Below are 23,076 nucleotides of genomic sequence, written 5' to 3'. Positions count from 1 at the left end.
ATAAAAACCTCACATCCAACACACGTGGTTGCTACTGAATTCATACACTGGTGTCAAGAATTACTAAAAAATCCACATGCTACAAAGTTAAAAAACAACAACAACAACAAAAAAAGACAAAATGAAACAGTTCAATTCAAATTACCTCAACACAGAAGCACGTTTTTCATGTGCTATAAAAATGAACAAAATAAACTAAAAATTTATAACAATTATCATAGAAGAGTTTAGTTCAAACAATGACAAGGGTCTGAAGTACTTTACACATTACGTTTACAAGTTTCCTATTACCAGCTGATAGCAAACACACCATGACTTTTGACAATCATACTCGAGAATATGTTATGGTTTCTTTTCAGGATATGACTAAACTCATACCAAGTCTTAATACAGTTCAAGTGTTACAGTTGTGGCTTCTTTTCAGGATATGACTAAACTCATACCTAGGCTTAATACAGTTCAAGTGTTACAGTTGTGGCTTCTTTTCAGGATATGACTGAACTCATACCAAGTCTTAATACAGTTCAAGTGTTACAGTTGTGGCTTCTTTTCAGGATGTGACTGAACTCATACCTAGGCTTAATAAAGTTCAAGTGTTACAGTTGTGGCTTCTTTTCAGGATATGACTAAACTCATACCTAGGCTTAATACAGTTCAAGTGTTACAGTTGTGGCTTCTTTTCAGGAAGTGACTGAACTCATACCTAGGCTTAATACAGTTCAAGTGTTACAGCTGTGGTTTCTTTTCAGGATATGATTGAACTCATACCCAGACTTAATACAATTCAAGTGTTAATATTTCTTTCCAGGATATGACAAAACTCACACCCACACTTAATGCACTTCAAATGTTCAAATATTCTTTTCAGAATATGACTGAACTCATATCTAGCCTTAATACAGTTCAAGTGTTTCAGGATATGACTAAATAGCTTTTGTGTGGAATTCATAAAATCTTAATCTCGGTGAATATAATAAAACCCATGAAGAACAAGAGAGCAGATGCCTTCATAAATGTCAATTTATTTATAAATTTATGTGATGTGAAATGTCTGTTAGAAAGATTATGTCATTTCTTTACTTTGCCAAACTCTCTCACTTACTGTGTGAAACAACCAGTCAGCACTAACCAGTGAAATCTATACTCAGAAAATACAGAAATCCTAGTTGAACTTGAAGTCACCTCTATTCAAATGAGCCTCGAGAACAGTCAGCACCACAAGATAGCAATTACCATACTTGCTTAAGAGATAGTCAGACCAAATGCATATATCTAATCCCTGACTGTTAGAATGGTAAATATGATCCATTAAATTACAGATCAAGGCACTCAGAAACAAACATTTTGCAAAAAAGAAGCACTGTAATCAATTAAGTGTATGTTCATTCTATTTCAGCAATGTGACAGTTAAATACCTGACCTGAAATGAATCTAACAAGGAAACATAGATTGGTAAATGTTGAAGACTGTCATATTTAATAAGAAGAATTCCAGGAAAGTTGATGAAATACTTCAATGAGATTTGCATATTGTGGCTGACACTTTATTGCTCCGTGATATTCTATCACTCACACCCATATAACTCCAGCAATAGGTTTTTAACCTTGCATCATAAAATACAACATGCAATAAAAATTTTTAAGAGAACCTTTTCAGTACCAAAATAAGGTTCTCTGGTATACAAAGACAAATAGAATAAACGATGAATTATACTTGTCAGAAGATATTATGTTAAGCGTATTATATTTTTAAACCCTACATTCCTAATCTAGTCCCTTAGGGATTTTCAATATTTAGAAGAGTGTAATAATAGTATTCTAACCACACAATATTTGTCATATCCATAGCATGACGCGTTGCACTCAATCCAGGGATTCTTCGTGCCGGATGGGATACAACAAACACAATAATGGTTGGAAGTTATTATTTACCTATAGTGAAAAAAATATTTCTGATGGATACATTACCTCCTCTCACATGTATAGAACTATTCTTGTCCAAGCCTGACACATGTGTCTCCCTTTATTCAATTCTACTGAACTATCACTTCGAGATTAGGCGTAAAGGAAAGTACCAGTTTTCAGTGGGGAGGAAGGGTGGGAAGTACCTATCTGAAATATTTTTTCAGTATAAGAAATAAAAATAACTTCCACTATAATACATTACCTCCTCTCACATGTATATGTAGAATCCCCCATTGAATAGGTGGAGGGATCGAAGCAGGGGATAGAAATAGGTATCCTTCGAAAGAGCCCGAAGAACACCCAATAAATGTGATATATGTTGAGAGAGGAATGCATGTGGGAGACTGCACCACTTCTGTACCAGGTATACTCTGCACCCAGTGTGGAAATGGGTGCTGTAGAAAGTGGGAGGAGCACAATCAAAAGGGGGAGAAAAACTGGGTGGGTTCAAATTGAAACCACAATATACCAGAATCTCATTCCCAGTGAAGAAAGACTGTAGAAGAACCATCTACAGACAGGAATGTGGGGAAAGCTAAAATGGATTTTTTCCAAGGTGTAAAGTGGCTAAGGCATGACAGACCATATGCAGCCACTCAACGCGAGTCCAAAACTAAGCGGTATCGGGAAGAGAAGCTCCAACCCATGGTAGCAGGAGGGTCCATATCATCTTCACCTCAAGTTAAGTACAATGGAATTAGATATTGTGAAAACAGATCTATGAAACAGGCACATGTGTGTAAAACAACAACCAACCACACATCCGGGAACCTAACATTGAATGAAGGTAGGAAGAGATGTGCTAATGTGGCAGGTCACATCAAACTCAAACTCATTCAGACTTGCATCCCACTGTGCAATATCAGCCTCAGGCAATAAAAACATCTTGAGGTAGAGCACGATAGGAAAACCATTGCCCAAATCCACATTATTCTCTGGATAGGACCACACATAAGCCAGAGTGCAGTACCTTCCTCCGGGTCTCATTGCACAGAAGTGGATTGCCTCAAATATATAGAGACCTCATCCTCCAGAGAGAACAGCACAGAAGCTGGGCACAATGTCAACCTCTGGGATCTACTGCTCAGAGGAGGAGATCCTGAAGCAAACTGAATGAGGAAGAGGAAACAAAACCAACACAGATGTGAGGATTTATGTTGACTGGTCTAGCTCTAATCAAAAACCACTCACTGGGAATCAACATTTAGGTGATAAGATAAGGGATCTCAATCAAAGGGGTGAACTGCAATGTGACAGATACACTACAAGGCAACATCATCCTACAAATAAAACTTCACAAAGGCAGGAACACAATACCACATGGAAGTGGATTACATGTATAAAATATAAGCAACTTCACCTTCCAGATACAGAAGCTGCATGCAACATCAACTCCAGAACTCACCACACAGAGGTGGAGCATATTTATTTGTAGATATGCACAGCATCATCCCCCAGATAGGACTGCACAGGATTTGGAGTGAAACGCCACTCTCCGTGTCCCACTGCATGGAAATGGATCACATCTAGAAAATATAAACAACCTGTACAGAACTGCACATAAGCTGGGTGCAACGTCAACCTCCAGGATCCACTGCTCAAAGGTGGAGTGTATGATTAGAGGATCGAATGCCATCTACACCAGCAGAACACCACCGCCCTACTCTCAACTGAATGAAAGTGATCACATTCTGGAGAACTCCATGGTTCATCACCCCAAAGGTTTGTAACTGGTAAGTGGCAAGGATTTTCATACTCCACTATAAGAACAAGGTTGAGAGACCAATCTGTGGGATAAACTTTGTTTGGTCTGGAAAGGCAATCCATCATGAGGTTGAAACCACCCAGAACATGATGCAAGGAGATGTATACCCAGCATGTGGGCCCAAAAAAGGAAATCCAAGATTCAACTGCAAAGGGAACAGGTGCCCCCTTGGTGATTTATATAAGCCACCATTGTAGAATTGTCTGAATGGGTCATGACAAATCAATTCCATACACAAAAAAGAAAGTGATCCAAAGCACATTGTATTTCCAGAAGCTCAAAGATATGGATAAGACTTCTCTGCCAGAGATCATTGTCCAGAAGCCTCTTGCTGATTGACCCATGCCCCCCAACCATGAAGAAATGTATCTGTGAATAGATGCAAATCTAGACAAGGTGAAGGAAGTGGTACACCTGATGACATTGTTGTTCTTGTTCAACAACCAATGCAGATTGTTTAAAGAGAAGGAGGAAGGGTAATGAGAGAGTCCAAGGGATCCTAAGCAAGAGTCCATTGGTTGTGCAGAGTCCACTGAAGAGACTGCATGTGTGCCCGATTCAATGGGATAAGTGCCTCCACAGTAGCCCAAGTCCCCAAAAACAATAGAACCTCACAAGCAGAAAGAAATGGAGCAGCAAGGACATGGAGAACTGAGTGCTCCATTGAATGGAGTCAAAGTGGAGAAGGTTGGGCCCAAATGAGGTGGGTGATGATAAAGACATCCAAGTGGATGAGATATTGGAGAGGTAAGAGGAAAGACTTCTCAACTTGAGAATCCAACCCACCCAAGCTACTTCTGTCATAAACAGATGAGTGTGTTGTGAAGATTCGGAATGAGCTAGCAGAAGTCAGTAGTCCATGTAGTGGTGTAAATGCAACTCCCAAGCATGCAAAAGTAGGGCAAAGGCTTTAACCACCCAACAAAAGACATGTGGAGTTGAATCAACTCCAAAGGGTAAGGTGCAAAACAGATTACACAACTCCGTGGTGGACAAACCAAAGATAGTGTCATGACTGAAGAGGAACAGAAATATGGAGATAAGCATTCGAGATGTCTACCTTGATCATCCACAGTTCTAGAGAAAAACCCACTGCAGCACGAGAAAAGATACTATGGAAAAACATGGAAGATCTGAAAGATCACAGTCCCCGGTTTTCTTGAGGACCACAAAAAGCCTGGAGTAAAAACCTGGGGAAGTTTGGCTGACAGGCATGATAGCTCTTTTGTGACAGAAGAGTCTGCATCACCTTGAATAAATGTTGACTGGTAGTAGGATCCAGAGGTAAGGATATCAGTATAGAGGACAATAGGGTGGAGAAAGGAAACGGATGAAAAGTCCTTCTGATAAACCTGGATAACCCAAGGATTAGTAGCAAATTCCCACTGCAGGGAAACAAAACTGGACAAACATGCCTCCACCAGACTGGAACCCAAAAGTTAGTCACCAGTACTGCTAGCAATGATGAAATCTTTTTTTTTCATGTGAAGGTAATTATAATTAGGGAAAACATATCCCCAAACACCCCCTCAGGAGATCAGTAGAGTGCCTCAGAATGGAGGTGTATGGTGGACAAGTACCGTAGGAGACCAGTAAGGGCAAGATAAAGGTGGGAAAACTGTGCATAGGATAAACAGATAGAATTTTCAGCCCCCACATACAGGCAAAAGTGATTCCAACTGCTGAGAATCAAAAAAAGGTTGATTAGCCTGATTGTAAGCCAAGGCAAAAATGATCAGAGGCCCGTGGAGGGCGAGGAATACTAGCATGAACTCTAATGTTAGGAGGAGGAAAAACAAAATACTCTGAGGTAGGGGTGTCATGTAATAAGGAAGGAATAGGATCATATGAAATATGGGAAATGGATAAAACAGAACACACCTGAGAAATCATATCTAAAAAGGCTGAATTAGGTCTAGCAGATACTGCAGGAGAGACTTGGGAATGCATGGCATAGTTAGGTGGAGGAAAAAGGCTGTCAAAATCCTACTTATCATGAACAGGTTTAGCAGATTCATGAGGAAGTCGAGCAATATTGGGAAAAGAAGGTTGACTCATACAATGATCAAACTCCCAACGAATTAAAGCTGAAAAATCTTCAGTCAATGTCCCCCAACCTGAGGCCTGTGTAATTGTGCTGGAAGAAGGTGGAAGAAAATCTGAAGTGGTAACATGAACTTCAGAATTCATCGTAAATGGTGAAGAATTAAAAAAAAAAGAACAAATAGAGGCAAGTTATCATGTCAAAACTACAAAAAACAAACTGTAGTAAAGTATATAAATGAAATCTCTACATTGCAAAAATATTAAAGAAAACACATGAAGAGAGCACAATCGAAAAACATCTACACTAGATCACTACTTAACGAGAAGTGATAGTTCGGTAAAATCAAATAGAGGGAGTCACATGTGTCAGGAAGGTGTGTCACATGCCTATTGGTGGAGGGTTGTCCCATGATGATTTGCATGTGATAAGCAGTTGAATCATGTTGATCGTGGGGTTCAAGGCTTGTGGCATGCAAAACAATTTTTGTATATAAAGGGCAGCACTGAATAAGAATAGCTCTACGTGTGAGAAGAGGTAACGTACCGTATCAGAACACTGTTTATATAAGTCATTTGCTACAATAACAATTGTTATGGTGTGAATTATAATCATGCTTTACAGTTTGTAAAAGGAGCTTACACCATAAAAATTGAATTACTTACTGATAGAAGAGTACAAAAATCTGGAACCTAGAAATCTTGCAGCTTCCTTTAATAAAATACCAATTTTTGAGATCTTTTACAATAGTCAGTTACATATCTATATATATATAATTATGGCTGATCTAGGTTTACAGAAACTAGGATAATGCTGTCAACATGATTCCAGCCTTGAACAACATACATATTCCCCATGTTTTAAGTTTCATACTTGGATAACAGCTGTATAAGAACAAGCTGAACGACTTCATGCAAAAAAAAAGTCTTGAGAACTATAAAAGTAGAAGCAACGCTACAAATGATTCTTTAGAATTAATAAGATATAAAACAGCTAAAAATGGGGTATGAAAGAAAATACATGCACATATTTCGACATTCCACCAGAATCAACCCATCTTTGATTATGTCAGGTTAATTTTGGTGACACGTTGGTGTGTGTATTTTGTCTTTTATATCCAAGTTTTGAGTGTTCTATACTTCAATATTTTCAAATATATATAGGATACCTCCAAAATTTCAAATATTAACCTTTTCGAATTATTAAGCAGTACTGGAAAATGACTAGTAAGTATAGAGTGCATCAAAAAATTACAAGATAATACATCCTGATTCAGAATAGCTAAGTAAAATATTAAAAAAACTATGTAGAAAAAATTTTAAAGCTATTACAACTTAATGTGAATGACACTGATGTAAAGTTAATTTGAATGAAAAGGATATTAAAATGAAAATACTATATTACTGATTACCTAACAGCATTATTATAATCAATGTCCAAAGTGTTTTAAAATCTAGTTGTTTGATGGAATATTTCTAAAAGAACTGTTTGATTACTAAAACAGTACCATTGTTACATAAATTTTGCAATATATATTTACAAATAAGTTTAGCCATTCTAATATGTTATATTACCTACATTAATGTAATTAAGTTACATCATGGCAGTCTGCTAAGAAACATAATTAAGATTTTCAAAAGAAAAAGCAAACAAAACCTTTCAAGATGACAAATGTTTCCTTTGTTTTCAACAAACTGTTTTAAATATTACTTATTTTATGAAGAGCATGTTGGGAACCAACAAAAATGTTTGTCTGTAAATTTATCTATATACTAATAATACAGTATGTAAAAACATCTCCAAGACAGTGCAATATTGTGTGAATGTGATGGCAACTATAATCAGTATCAAAGTCATTATACAAAGTAAGAAAATATGTATGTTATACGACATTCTTCATTAGTACTGAAACCATTGAACAAAGTTGGAAATATGTATGTTATACGACATTCTTCATTAGTACTGAAACCATTGAACAAAGTTGGAAACATGTATATAGCATTCATCATCAGTACTGAAACCATTGCACAAAGTTGGAAACATGTATATAGCATTCATCATCAGCACTGACACCATTGCACAAAGTTGGAAACATGTATATAACATTCATCATCAGTACTGAAACCATTGCACAAAGTTGGAAACATGTATATAGCATTCATCATCAGTACTGAAACCATTGCACAAAGTTGGAAACATATATATAACATTCATCATCAGTACTGAAACTATTGCACAAAGTTGGAAACATGTATATAACATTCATCATCAGTACTGAAACTATTGCACAAAGTTGGAAATATCTTTATTATGTGATAATTATCATCCGTCTGTAAGCCAATGATGAAACTGGATATGTGTATATGGCATTTATTGTCGGTATTGAAGCCACTGCACTAAAAGGGAAGTGTTTAGTGTATTATGTTCATCATCAGTACTAAAGCCACTTCACTAAAGTGGAAATATGTGTATGACATTCATCATTATTAAAACCACTACACTAAATGAGAAAACATGTATGTTAATATTATGCTAATCTTCATCAATATTAAAGCAATTGCACTAAATGGAAAATACGTATATTATATGACATTCATCATCACCAGTACTGAAAGCAGTGCACTAAATGGGAAATATATATATTATATGACATTCATCATCCGTATCAAGCCATTACACTAAATGAACATATTAACATTTACCATCAGTATTTAAGCCACTATATTCAATGAGAAAAGTTTAATTAATATTTGCAGACATTAGAACATATTTAAAAGATATTTCCTCTCTGGAGTGATTGAATAATGTCTAATTACACAGTATCAATTTATAAAACAATTTGTTACAGGATCATTACTCTTCAGTGTGGAATAAATATTATCATCAAAACTGGCCTTTTGGTATTCCATCAAAAAATAAGTATCTGTCCAGCAACACATAACAGTGTCACTTAGTGCTATTCTATTCTTAGCAAGACTGGATAAAGACAACAGTCAAAACCAACAGAGTTAAAGTAATTTTTTCAATATAAGCCAAAAAAAAAGGTTAAATACCAAATATATAACATGCTATACTTCAGTAGCAGAATAATTTCATTTTCATATTTTATTTTACAAAGATGACTGATATGTTGAATGTCTACCATGCATTATCATTATCACAGATATAAAAAAGGCATACACATTATGCATTTTGTCAAAGTATTGCAATTAAAAAGCACAGATAATTTTTACTCCTAGAATCCTGAACATAATACAGGGAATCAACTATATTTTTTGACTGGTTGGAATGTTCATCTCATTTCATAAAGAATGTTAATCTGCTTAAAGTCTAAATGTTGACTTAATGTAAAGATTCCTGTTACAATAACTTCATCCACTAAGGCCAATCAATTAAACACTTCTTTCACTCCTTACAAAGCTATTTATGATGAAAACATCTTGTATGCATTCACACTATGGAGGTAAACAGCAGATTAAAACAAAGCTTTCCTTTAACCCTTTCCTCTTGGTTTTAAATGCTGATGGAGTAGTCATGGTGATCTTGTATGGCATAGAAAAAATTATATATTATAAAAATGAATCATGATATAAGACAAAAAAGAAAGTATTAGCAAAGGAAATAATATTTCAATGACTTTCATCAGGTTGTTTGTTTGTTTCTTTGTTTTACTAATGGAGTGTTGTTATGTACAAAGCTACACAATGAGCTATCTGTGCTCTGTACACTGCAGGTAACGAAACCCAACCATTAGTGTTGTAATTTGTGAGATTAATCAGTTAAAGTATTCTTTTAATTATAGACAGATCCTGAATGACAACTAAGAGATTACATCCACAAAGCGCTGTGATGGTCAGTCAATTTGGCGAGTAAATAATGTTCAATAATTTGATTAACTCTTTGCCTACTGGTCAGCAAGTGTCATACCAGTTTTGTAATCAACAAAATTAGGTAAAGAGATTTCTAGATTTATTCAAAAAATGTAAAACAAAATATTTAAAATTGTTAAGTTATATCTCCTTTATCAATGAATATTTAATTCTATAATTACTGATGGGTTCTGTATAAACACAGCCAGTTGTTTAAACACACTTCTAAAATATTGAAACATTAGATTGTTTGTGTGTCCATGAACTTGTTAATTATAGGGTTTCTATAATGTATGAGTCACATATACAAAAATGAAAACTATCAATTTTGCAAATAATCCCGCTAATTGCAGCTGGGAAGTTCCTACACATTTTACAAGGAAAATTAGTGATTTCACCCAATTATTTTGGTCAGTTCTATATACTGGGTGTTGTAACAAGCATAAACATAAATTATTCAATATGATGCAATATGTGGATTTAACCAATAGTAAATGATCTGAAAAACAAACAAACAAGAAGCTGTAATTTGAGGTTTAATGGCTAAAACAACTTTTTGTTTTTTTCTGGAATTGGATAAAAAAAGTGTAATTTTTCTTGTAATCTTGAAACAATTTCTAAAACTTACTCCATTTAAAAGAGGTTACCTGAAGTCTTCGAAGTGAATTTATTTCTAAATCAAATCCTATGTAAGTAAGAATTATTTACTACTATTTTTGTAAAGTGTGCCATATAAAAGATATTCCAGTTAATGTGTGTGTTCTAGGTAGAACACCAAGGAAAGCACTAGCTAGCTGAGGTAAAAGTTTCAACCAATAGAAAGAGTTTCTACACAAACATGATGTTTAACCTGTACTAGCTCTGATCACCCTCTACATTATCCTCATGTAATATTAGGATGATACAGGAAACCTGTGTTCAACACTAAATATTTTGCTGTTATGGTGATTATGCTACAGATTTTACCACTAGATGTGTGAATGGCTATATTATCATAAATACCATAAGGAAACAAAAAGGTTTTAATAGTGCATAGACATGAAATGAATTTGTCATTAAAAAAATATTATAATAGCAATACTCTTTCTGGGTTCTTTTATACAACAAAGCATTTGGGTATTACAATATTTGTTTTTATTTTGGCTGAAGCTTGTTTTCCTTTAAAAATAAAAAAATAAAATTCAGTTGAAACTATATGCCAGAAGTTGCAATTTTGTAATTATGTTAAATAATACTTCCTGAAAAGTGCCATTAAAAATAAAAGATTTTATTGCTTGACTGAGTATCTATATTTTTTTTACAAATCTTATACAAAGTTATTGCAGGGTACAGTAACTTGTTGTGACTTTCTTATGAGGAAAGTCAATTAGTACAAAAATTATTAAAAATATGTTACAGATCTTGGAATTTTTCAAACCCATTTCATTCCTTGTCCAGATCAATATATATAAGCAGCTGCTGACCAGACACAAACAAAAGGTTTATTACAAAATCTCAGCTTTTGGTACAGTTATTCCTCTCTTACCTAGAAATTCCCTGAAGCAAACATAGTGAAAGTGTATCAGAAATTAACCACACACAAAAAATACATTATTAAACTATACAATGTAGAATTCTGTATTTTAACATTTTTTTAGTTTTTAGTGTGTCACCAAAACTTTGATAAACTTTCTTCACAGTTGTCTAAATGTACAAGATCAATTTGTGAAATAGCGTCAAGCAAACGAAATACTCAGTCAGTAGGCAAAAAGTTCAAAACAACTGTCAAATTTTAATTATTTTAGAAAAACTTTTAAAAATGAGCTAAATTTGAAAAAATGGATCCTAGACTTTTTAAGACTGACTCTGAGTTGCAAGCTCATGAAGAACTATAGACTGAGTATAACATGTGAAGTATGACTGCTAGGCAATCAACTAAGCTTTAAAAGTTTATCATTTTAATTGTAGTGTTGCATCAAGTAGGAAAGGGTTAATCTTCTATTTCAAGTCTAAAAGAACAAATAAGAGAGTAAGAAAAATTAAAAAATAGAGCTACATTATTGACATATATATAAGCAAAACATTGAAATTGAAAGTGTGTTCAGCTATCTTTACATGAAATTGAGTTTTAACTCTGTATTATTGGTGCAGGTTTTTTAAACACGTAACACATTCACCACAAAGTTACAGTAAAGTATCTGTAACTGAAAACCCTACTTATGTATTATTAGCTTTTTTTTATCTTATTCTTACACACTATATTAATTTTTCATGGATGGTTCAAACTACAAACCCTTGAGTTAAGAAAACAAAGTATAGAAAAATCTACCTGTGGCACTGATGGACTGCTTCACTTTTAAAGATGTATAAAAGTAATTCAATGATCTCTCAAAAATGATGAAAATCAGCTTTTTTCCAAAGGGTATACAAACTTCCAATGCTAACAGATAAGACAGATCTGGAGAATTGTCTAAAATAAAACATTCTTTATACTTAGATTTTGTTATCTAACATTTAGCTCAGAATTTGGATAATTATCCCTTAATTTCAGTAATTATAAAACACTTTGAATTACACCCAAATGAGAAATTGCTAAATTTTCAATTCAAATTTATGACTGCTTGCTGGAAATATTGCAAGATATTAAAACTACTTCTACAGATCTCTAGTTACAATATCTGATGATTGTAAATAATTAAATTCCTATTCCCAGAAACAGATCAGCACATCCCCATGTTTCCCATAAACAGATTTATCATCATATTTCCCTGCTTACTAGAAACAGATGTATCATTATATTTTCATTCTTCCCAGAAACACATTATGTCCCCATGCTTACTAGAAACAAATTAATACTTGAAATGGTCAGTAGTTCATGAAACCCCATAATTACAGATTTGAGGAAAACAAAGACACTGCAGATTTCACAAATATTTCATTCATTACAACCACGTTAGTAATAAATATTCATTAATTTTGTAAACAGGCTTATCATTATGTTTGCATGCTTACTACAAACAGATTTATCATTATATTCCAATGCTTACTAGAAAAAGGCTTATCATTGTATTCCCATACTTTCCAGAAACAGATTTATCATTATTAAAAGTGTTTTGATTTTCATTCTTCAGAAATACATATAAAACTCTACATTTAACAAATAAAAACAAATGGGATTAAAACTATTTATTGGATGCTGGAGTTAAACTTCTAAGCACTTATAAACTATGTGCTAATCAAAATATGTAATAAAAGATTAAGTGAACAGAACTAGTAGGATTTTATTTAAAACACATCAAAGTTTTAAAAAGAGTAGGAGCCAGTTCTGTAAATTTGTAGTTTGAAATATTAGCTTTGTCCTGAGGCTCTAAAATTAAAATTAGTTTTACAATTTACTCCATGCATTAAAAATCATTTAAAAATTTAAAATTCAGAGTTTATGTGAAGTAAAAATACAAAATCATTGCATATTAGTTAATAAATTTGGCTAGATTAAGATCTACTGGATAGAAGTATGACTTAAAAATATTACAAATATTTCAATCTGTTTTTTTACTGAAGTTGAGAACTAGATTTGAAATTATTTTGCCTTAAAGTAATATGGATGATTGAAAAAATAAAGTACAAAATATCTTGAAATGAATTAACAAGATCTTCATGTATGTCTAGCTACCATTATGTAAGCTGAAAACAAATTCAAAATAAAATATAATATCAGTACTCTGTATAATAAATATCACATTTTATAAACACATGTATTCAATGTATATTTTTATACCAATATTAGTATTCTATAGTCTAATAATCAATAATCCAAACCTTTACAAAGGAAGAACAACAGTCTTCAAAAAATTCTAAACAAAGTGATATAATACATGCTCTTCACAAAATTTCAACTAATTAGCTAACTTGTGTAAATGTCATCTAGCTAATCACAACAAATTCAATTCTTTTTCGAAATTTCAAAACATATTGAAATCTATCAAATTTTTACCTAATACTACAATTTTTCTTGGTTGAAAAAGGATGCATATCAATTTTCAGCAAACAAAAAATACAAAAGGTTATTGCAATGCTGAAGTAAATTAATGTGAATATTTTGAGTTTTAATGTAGGTGGTTAGTAGGAAACTGCAATCTGACTGAAAGCCTTCTAAAGTGATTGCAACAGAGGTACTTATGAGTTAAAAAAAGAGCTTTTATAGGTAGTGACCAAATTAAGGCCATTTTGCTACATCATTCCATGTGCAAACTTGTAGTTTTTAACAGTAGAAGTAGTTACTACAAGCATGAACTGACCCTATAGACTGAGAGGATTGTTTTAAATTTTCTTTATCATTAGATTTACACTCTACTGACAACTAGCTTATGAGTAATTTGGACAAACCAGTTCTTGTGCAAGTTCTTACATTACTTGGTATTACTGAAGGCTGCACTTCAGGTCACATAAAGACTGATTCTTAATAGATACACAGTGCTGATGTGCCCTTCTTAATAAAAAAATTTTGCAAGTAGTAATAGCAGCTGCTCACGTTCAGTATTATTGGATTGTCCACTTTCTTAACCACCATAGGGGACAGAAGTCACTCAGATGTTTAGTACTGTTGGATTTCCTGTTCTCTTGACAAGTGAAGGATTATGTGTACCTGACTGGTTCAACCCATCAAGGGTTCTCCGAGAATGGACAATGGCTTCCTGGAGGTTTGTTATTGTCAGAGCTTGCTGCTGTACCTGACGAGTTAAACAACATTCAGGTAAGAAGAAAATACTAAACATAAAGTTGAAAAAAGAAAATTGTTTTATAAATCATCTTCTGTAACTTCCGTCTACTTTTTAAGATTTTTCTTTACACAGAGATAATGATTATAAAACACACGAACTACATCTACACTTTATGCACACTTCGTATATAGTAATCTTATCATACAGATTATACATGTAGCATCAGTGTGGAGCATTAGCTTATTTCCAAGACCAAGACTGAATGTCAAGTTGAAAATACATGCTGACTTAAAAATTGTGTGTCATACACTAGTGACAACATATTAAATGATTTTCCTTTGAATAAGTTAAATTCAAGTTTTACATCTAGTGTTTTTGTAGAAATTTACCCAAAGCTATTCAAGAGCTATCTGAATAGCTGTCCCTAATTTTAAAGTGATAGGCTAGAGGAAAGGCAGCTAGTCAACATCACCCACTGTCAACTCTTGGAATACTTTTAATAATTGAATAGTGGAATTGAACATCATATTATAATGCCCATATGGCTAAAAGGACAAACATATTCAATGACAGGTTTTGATCCTGCAACCTGCAGATTGTGAGTTGAGCACCTTAACCACCAAGCAAGTTTTTGAGTATGTAAGCATGTGATTAAATAAAAGAGACTGTTGTGTATTTGACAGAAAAAATGTTTTTTCCAATGATATAAACATCAGTGAAACTAAACATATCAAGAACTGCAGTTGATAAAAAATATTCAATTAGTTCAACTATTATTTATTTGTTAAAAGCCATTATAGACTACCCTGATTACCTTTGTAATATTTTGGAAACAAAAAAGATTAAACAGTTTAAAACAGAGTGTATGAAAAATCATTAAACATTAAAACAGATTCCTACTTTTAACTATTTTCCACTCAGAAGGTGTGGTAGTTCAAGGTTACACTTAATTCACAGTTGTTCAATCTCTGCAAATCAAGTGAATTGTGGATCTAATACATGGAAGGACTATTTCAGTGATTTGTTGTAGACGAAATGCATCAGACAAGATACAGTAATGAATTCAAAAATCACATGAAATGCTTAATTTACTGTAAAAGTGGTAGAACTACATTCAAAATATATGTTCGCTATAACAATCAGACAATGGGGCACCAGCTGGGAGGTAGAAGCATCTCTGCTTCAAGCAACAGTTGCAAAGTATCTCCCAGATGTAAAGTCAAGTATGACAAAGGACAAAATACAACTACTCCGTTAAACAGTGTACAAGTTCCTTGTCTGGTCAAGCTGCAAAAAGCAACACCTCAGGCAGAACCTAAAAGTTCTGTAAATATGTGATATGTACTATATGAGTGGAAGTAGGTAGTATTTGCATACTACAAAGGTACCAAAATGATGTCAACATGTGTTTAAATATACTGTATCTTGGTAAAGAGTAACAGCTACAGCAAGGATTTTAAGAAATGATACAGAATTATTCAAAGACAATGTATTACACTAACCTCTAGAACACGAGCTTCCAAGTGAGCCCTCAGTTTTATTACTTCTTCTTGGGTGTCAAGTAACTTCTCCCCTCGACTATCTAACTGTTTAACAAAAGATAAAATATAGATTACGTATAATCTGTAAAAATATGTGATTGTAACAAATGCACTCGATTTGAGATACTTAACACAAAGGGTATGTAATACATTTAAACAGTTTCCAAAAAAATATTTTTGTTGGTATAATTTGCTCAAATACATAGTATCAAGCATTTTAACACATTTATGTAATTTGAAAAAAATAACAATAATGCAGTGTAGTATGCAAGCAAACTAGGTATTTTCAACCTCTTTTATTTAGTAAAGTGAACAAGTAAAGTTCAAATAGAATTTTTAACATTTCCATGTATACCATGCAAACAAGTGTATATAGGTTTAACAGACAGGTCAAAGGACACATCACAATGTTTTACAGTCATTTTCAAAATTTAAGTGATCAAATTTATTATCATTATATGTCACTGAAATTGGCATCACAACATAGTTTCTAATTCAAATTATGGAATGCTATGTTTGAATTTCTTAATTCAAAAGAAAATACTTAAAAAAATGTCAAATTTGTTTTTTTCTGTGTCATATGGATGTCTTCTGGTCTTATTGCTCAGTTTATATTTCCTTATGCCAACCATAAAGTTTTTCTGGCAAAAAAACACTTAATATTTATTTAGAAGGTTTTGAAAAGTATCTTTAATCTTAACATAAAAATCACTTTGGACTCAAAGCGGTCAAAACAGACAAATTTTAAGTAAAAATATTTATTAAAAAATTTGATATTTTTTCTACAAAAGACTTGTAACATTTACTAAGAGCTTGAAATATTTCATCAATATACACAAAACATATTAAAAGTTATAACATGGAAACACTGATGGTCATTCTAGGGTCAAGTGGTCAGTTTAATCCACCAAGTCAGTAGCAAAAGAGTTAAAGTAGAACATTGGTTAAATATATAGGTATGCTTGTTTCACTCTAGTTACCTACTGTTCTGGGTCATTCCCTTTGGTATCACATGTACCTTCTCATGGGAAAAATTGCTTTAAAGTAGAACATACTTTGTAAAGACAAGTAGTGAGCTGGTTTTATTTTTAATTTCGCGCAAAGCTACACGAGGACTATCTACATTAGCCATCCCTAATTTAGCAGTTGAAGACTAAAGCATCATATATAGTTAAGCCACTTTGATTACACAGAGACAGAGACCATTACACTACTTTTGTAATTTTCCAAACTATTCTTTTGTACCTGAACTGATTTAGGGTTGCCGTAGAAAAGGGGTTGAATAATTATGTAACTGAGAATATTCTAATTTTCTTTGAACATCTAATCTACTTACATAATATCAGCATTTTTTACCTTTTGCAGTTTGGAGTAGATTGTGTAGATTCTAAATATAAAGTCCCATTTGAAAGTTTTTGATTGCAAGCTCAGATGGCAACAAAATGTGGAAACTTTGTAGGGGTGAATAGTTTTGCAAGGAACTGTATATGGATTATTCTACTGAGATATTGTTATTTTTGTCACACACACACAATGCATATTCATATTTCTCTCTCTACTTTCAGTAGATTTTTATAATTTTCTTTGATACTGCTATTGAACATGTTTATAACAAATAGAAAGAGTAGTTTTTGAACCACGTGAATCTAATGACAGTTTGTTTTGGCACTCAGAGGCAGTAACAAACAAGAAAGTCTTGAAATGTGCTGAGAAGTAATGGAATTTTTTAAACCTATTTATAGTTTAGCTAGAGAGCCAGTTAAGTTTTTATAATTTTTAAACATTCTAATCTAGTGCCCGATATATTTATAAAATGAATATTTGAAGGCAACATGAATTATTTTATGGACTACCAAGATAATGTGAAAAAAAAGTAGCCTTACTGAAGTACATTCTTATGTATACATAGGCCTATTTGATTAGGTTAAGTATTAAATTTCTTTGAATGTACATTTTTTAGTTATTATGTTTTTTAACAAAAGTTACTAAAATGTGAAAATCAGAAATCTATTAGAATAGATAACAAAACATAAATAAAAATAATTGAATAAAAAAATTCATGAGCCCAGATCAAGCTAACTGCATCACATGACTGTAGCTTGGTTTGTTGTTTACACTAAGTTTCCCATCATGGTAAATTGACTATTATATGCATAAATATGATCCAAAGTGCACTATAGGGTAATAAAATTAAAAAACAAACAGATGTGAAATATTTAGAAAACTGAGGCAGTGTTAGAACTGATGATTGTAATTGTCTGTTACAATCTGTAGTAATTCATCATTTTATTCCATACTTTTCAATATTTTATTTCATTGTTTTCTGCTGCAGTTGGCATTAGGGCAGAGAAAATAAAATATAAAGTATAACATTATACAAAAAAAAAATTTTTATATTCCTTTAGGAAGCTTTAAAGGTTAGGCAAATGAAATATGAAAACTGTTAGATGGAAAATATTTTTGTTCTTAACATGAAAATCAAGTTTCACTCAGACTGACTCAGTGAAAGCTTTGTATATTCTCAGACAAACCTTAGTAAAAAAATACTTTATTTCTGTACAGCAGATTTGTAATGTTTACTAAAAGCTTACCAAATTTTGTGAAGATATGTATAATAAATAATAAATAAATTATAGTTAAGAATGCCATGTACATATTCACAGATACAGGGTCAGTCCAATTGTCCAATGTTGTTCAAATAGGGTTAAAAAATTCATTTAGTGCTTTCCTGTATATCTTTTATAAAGGTATAAAATAATTACAATCAAAAGCTGTACAGTCAACAGACACCAAATATTAACAACAGCTCTTTATGAACTACCTGTATCATCAGTAGCCGTTTTTGTTCCTGAAGTACGTGTTGTTGCTGCTTTATCTCTTTAAGTTCTTCTTCTCTAGATTCAATCTGCCACATGATAGAACATTATAAGAGGAGGATTCTTAAGGCTAATAATTAATAATACATCAGTTATTTTAAACTTTCAATGTATATAAGAAATAAAAAACAAACACTCAGTGAAATAAAATATTAAACTAAATAAATACCTATAACACTTACACACAATTTTAATCATGAAATTTGTGCTTTAAACAATGTTTCCTTCATACCAGTTTTAAAGAGAAATTGTAAGTTTTTTCATAAAATTTATATTTTACAAAACTGGTAAAAGGGTTTACACCAGATTACTTTAAGATTGAAAAGATTATTTTTTGCATTTTTGACAAATAATCAAATCAAAGTACATAAAATTACCTGGTACAACTCTTAAATCAAACACACAAAGACCCCAACTCTTAATCCTTTTTGGCATCAAATTAGAGATGTTACAACACAGTCACAATTCTACACTAGGACTATTCAATTATTAGAAATCAAAAAGACACACATAAACTAAGTCTACCTTATGTATTTTGCTGGAAATATCTAAATCACCAAACTCAATAGCTGTCTCTACACCCAACAGTTTATATCTTTAAACTCAATGCATACTATTATGAATTTCTGTTATATCCGAGTTCTCCTCTAATATGATTTTCTATCTAAATTCTCCATTCTTAAAATTTCTTTATACAAACAAACAGTAACACTCTTTCAAGGGTTCATATTAAACAAGCTTCAGTGCAAAGGCCTAACTGTAATTATCAATCATAAACCACATAAGATCAGTTCTGTTTATTTTGAATTTCACATAAAGCTACATGAGGTATATCTGCACTAACCATCCCTAATTTAGCAGTAAAAGATTAGAGGGAAGGCAGCTAGTCAGCATCACCACCAACCATCAACTCTTGAGATACTCTTTTACCAATGAATAGTGGGATTGACTGATACATTATAATGGGCAGGCATGTTTGGTGGGACAGGGATACAAACTTGTAACCCACAGATTGTGAGTTGAGTGCCCTAACCATCTTGCCATGCCAGGCCACCACATAAGAATACCTATAAACTAAACTTGAAACACATAATAAGAGAAAAGAATCAATGAATAATTCCATTATATATCTTTAGTTTTACCAGTAGGAAAAAATACAATAAAAAGAATTTCACATACTACTGTACAAAACTTTTTTTTTAAATGTGAGTTACACTGAGCAACCTTACATGCTATGTTTTGAAGGCCTTAACTCTTCCAAGAGCTCAGTTCATCATGAGTTGTCTATTATTTGTACAATTAAGTAGGTTTTTATTGAATATCATCATTATCATTTGAACTCTGGATATCCTTTACATATTTTTTAAGATATAGGTTCAGAAGATTACTTCTTTTCTCAATGCAGGTGACATTTTGATATCATTCTTCCTGGGGTAAAATTTAATTTATCAAAATTTTCAAATGGGTTGTTTAGCTTTTAAAAAATTGTACAGAAAAATTGTTCTAGTGGTTTAAGCAATCTTAAAAAAATAACATTTCAATTCTTCACTGACTTTTCTTACATCTTTCTCTTTTCAGTGCAATATTTTGTAACATATCTATGAAAATTTATTGACACTAGTACTAATTCAATTAAAGATGGCATTCTCCTGTTTATTTTTTATGTAATCAGCATTACATCCAATGCTAGAATCTCTAGCTTCAGCATCCTGAAATTGTGTTCTTGACCATTTATGTTAATCATTACTTGTTGCGAGAGACTGGAAAGTTCAAGTTGTCTTGTTTTAGCTTGACACTGTTGATTACTATTAGCAGCTTTCAATTTCAACATACATATATCTAACTAAGATTTTCTTTATAGTAGATCCATGTTTCAAGGTTGCTGTCAAGGATAATCCTTTAAATTTTCTTTTTCAAGGATTTGGATTACTTGTCTTGATGTCAATTGTGGATATAATACCTTCTCTAACCAAAATGATATTATCTATCACTTCATTGTGTTTTTTATGTTTCTTCACTTTGAAGTTCAGACACTTTTGCCTTTTGTTGTAATACTTTATGTTTCCACTTTCTCAATGGAACTCGGCAGTGTATCTGTTAGATTAGGTCTATTGATTAGTTAGATGCTTTTCTAACTTATAAGGTGTCTTAATGTTTCCACCTATTTTAAGTTGTTTATTGATATCTTTCTTTTAAAGCCGTAGTCTGTTCTGTTTCAATCAAGTTCAGATATATTTTCCTGGAATAGTATCAATGAATTGAGAACCAACTGTCTTTTGAGGCTGTTCTAAGTAGGATATACACGTGAAGCAATTCCGGGTAGAATGTTCACTTGAGGTAGTTCTGGGTAGGATACACATGTGAGGCAGTTGTGAGTAGGATAGAGATGTGAGGTAATTCTGGGTAGGATACACATGTGAGGTAGTTCTGGGTAGGATACACATGTGAGGTAGTTCTGGGTAGGATACACATGTGAGGTAGTTCTGGGTAGGATACACATGTGAGCCTGTTCTGGGTAGGATACACTTATGAGGTAGTTCTGGGTAGGATATACATGTGGGGCAGTTCCTGGATAGAATAGACATGTGAGGCAGTTTTGGGAAGGATAGGGATGTGAGGCAGTTCTGGGGAGGATAGAGATATGAGGCTGTTCTGGGTAGGATACACATGTGAGGCTGTTCTGGGTAGGATACACATGTGAGACAGTTCTGGGTAGGATACACATGTGAGGCAGTTCTGGGTAGGATACACATGTGAGGCAGTTCTGGGTAGGATACACATGTGAGCCTGTTCTGGGTAGGATACACACGTGAGGCTGTTCTGGGTAGGATAGAGATGTGAGGCAGTTCTGGGTAGGAAATACATGTGGGTCATTTCCTGGATAGAATACACATGTGAGGACGTTTTGGGAAGGATAAACATGCAAGGCAATTCTGGGTAGGATAGAGATGTGAAACAGATCCAGGTAGAATAGAGATGTGAGGCAGATCCAGGTATGTTAGACGTGGGAGGCAGTTCTGAGAGAGATAGGCACGTGAGGCAGCTCAAAGTAGAATAGACATGCGAGGCAGTTCCAGGTAGGATAAACATGTGAGGCAGTTCTGAGTAAAATCGGCTTGTGAGGCAGTTCTCAGTAAGATCGACATGTGAGGCATTGAAAATTTTTAGTAAACTCTTCAAAAGTTTTCATTTTCTATTCATTTCACTCCTGAAGTTAATGTTTGACATTTTCTATTGAATCATAAAAAGACACTGAAATACTAATAATTAATCACAGATCAATATTCATACTTTTCTGTTGTTATGTATTCAGAGATTTTCTAAAGTGGGCAGCCAGCAAGATGGGCAGTTTCATAACGTTTGCAAGATGTAGGAAGAACAATTCAGATAAATAAACAGATAACATATATAAATGTAAAATTTTCTTTTTTATATGATGCTTCTTTAGGCAAATGCCCTTTTAGAGGCATTATATACTGTGTTACAGAGGGTTTAGGCTAGGGAAGAGTGGTTGACGGGTCAGAATATACAAATGTTCTACTTACAGACGTGCTGCTGAAGTATGGTGAAAAGCAATACCATCAAACATTATTGTAAATATATTTAAAAAAGCTTTAAGAAAACAAAAAAGTTTTTGATAAGATTTAATTATATTTCTAATTAGAACACTTGTATATCCTAACCCATCAACAACTCTTTTGTAGCCTAACTTCTACGTAACATGCTATATACTGCCTGATGAAGGGAGAATGCCCAAAATTTAAGAAAAACGAACACAGTTTTTATGTAGACATACGTGTTATCTACTTTAGATGGAAAGCTTGCTGTTTTTCATTATATCCACTCACTTAAAAACTTATCTCAACATGGGTTTGATAATAGTTCTCTTCCCATTAGGGTTTCCATGGGATAAAATGTGAAAATTTTGTTACTGTAATTTATATTTGAACCCATCGATACTTGGGTGTAACTCTATGATTACAGAATTGAGGAAAAAAAACAAAGACAATTGTACATTTCACAAAAACTTCACTTATTAATGACCATAGTTTTGCCAGTATAAGCACCATCAAAAGCCTGATAAATACCTGATGATGCTTTTACTGGCAAAACCATGGTTGTTTAAAAACTATCTATTTGTGAAATTGTCTTTGTTTTTTTTCCTCAATTTTATCTGTAAAATAATTGTCTCATCATCTGCAATATATTTCTTCTTTATTGCTTGTTAATCTGTTTGGAGCTACTAGATATAATAGTTTAATTTATCTTTTTTTTTTCATCATGCTCTTCATAAAACCTATAAAAATTGTTGGTTAT

At 33.0% G+C, this 23,076-nt stretch overlaps 1 protein-coding gene across 5 annotated transcripts in view; it reads right to left on the bottom strand.

Moving 5' to 3' along the window:
- The window catches only part of LOC106458864, a 76,637-nt gene that overhangs the window by 9,116 nt on the left and 44,445 nt on the right, over positions 1–23,076 (bottom strand). For 3 of the 5 annotated variants that reach the window (XM_022385217.1, XM_022385216.1, XM_022385218.1), the window contains exons 14-16: positions 18,705–18,788; positions 15,845–15,928; positions 10,894–14,351 (exon numbers count right to left, since the gene is read on the bottom strand). In XM_022385217.1, coding sequence (XP_022240925.1) covers positions 14,208–14,351; positions 15,845–15,928; positions 18,705–18,788 — 312 coding nt within the window. In that variant the 3' untranslated portion in view covers positions 10,894–14,207. Of the gene's footprint in view, positions 1–10,893; positions 14,352–15,844; positions 15,929–18,704; positions 18,789–23,076 lie in introns of those variants that run through there. The other 2 variants (XR_002610450.1, XR_002610451.1) reach the window with 2 other exon arrangements.

This window comes from Limulus polyphemus, unplaced genomic scaffold (genome assembly GCF_000517525.1).
Source record: "Limulus polyphemus unplaced genomic scaffold, Limulus_polyphemus-2.1.2 Scaffold525, whole genome shotgun sequence".
In the NCBI taxonomy this organism is placed as follows: domain Eukaryota; kingdom Metazoa; phylum Arthropoda; class Merostomata; order Xiphosura; family Limulidae; genus Limulus; species Limulus polyphemus.
This window is presented reverse-complemented; position numbering and strand designations above follow the sequence as displayed.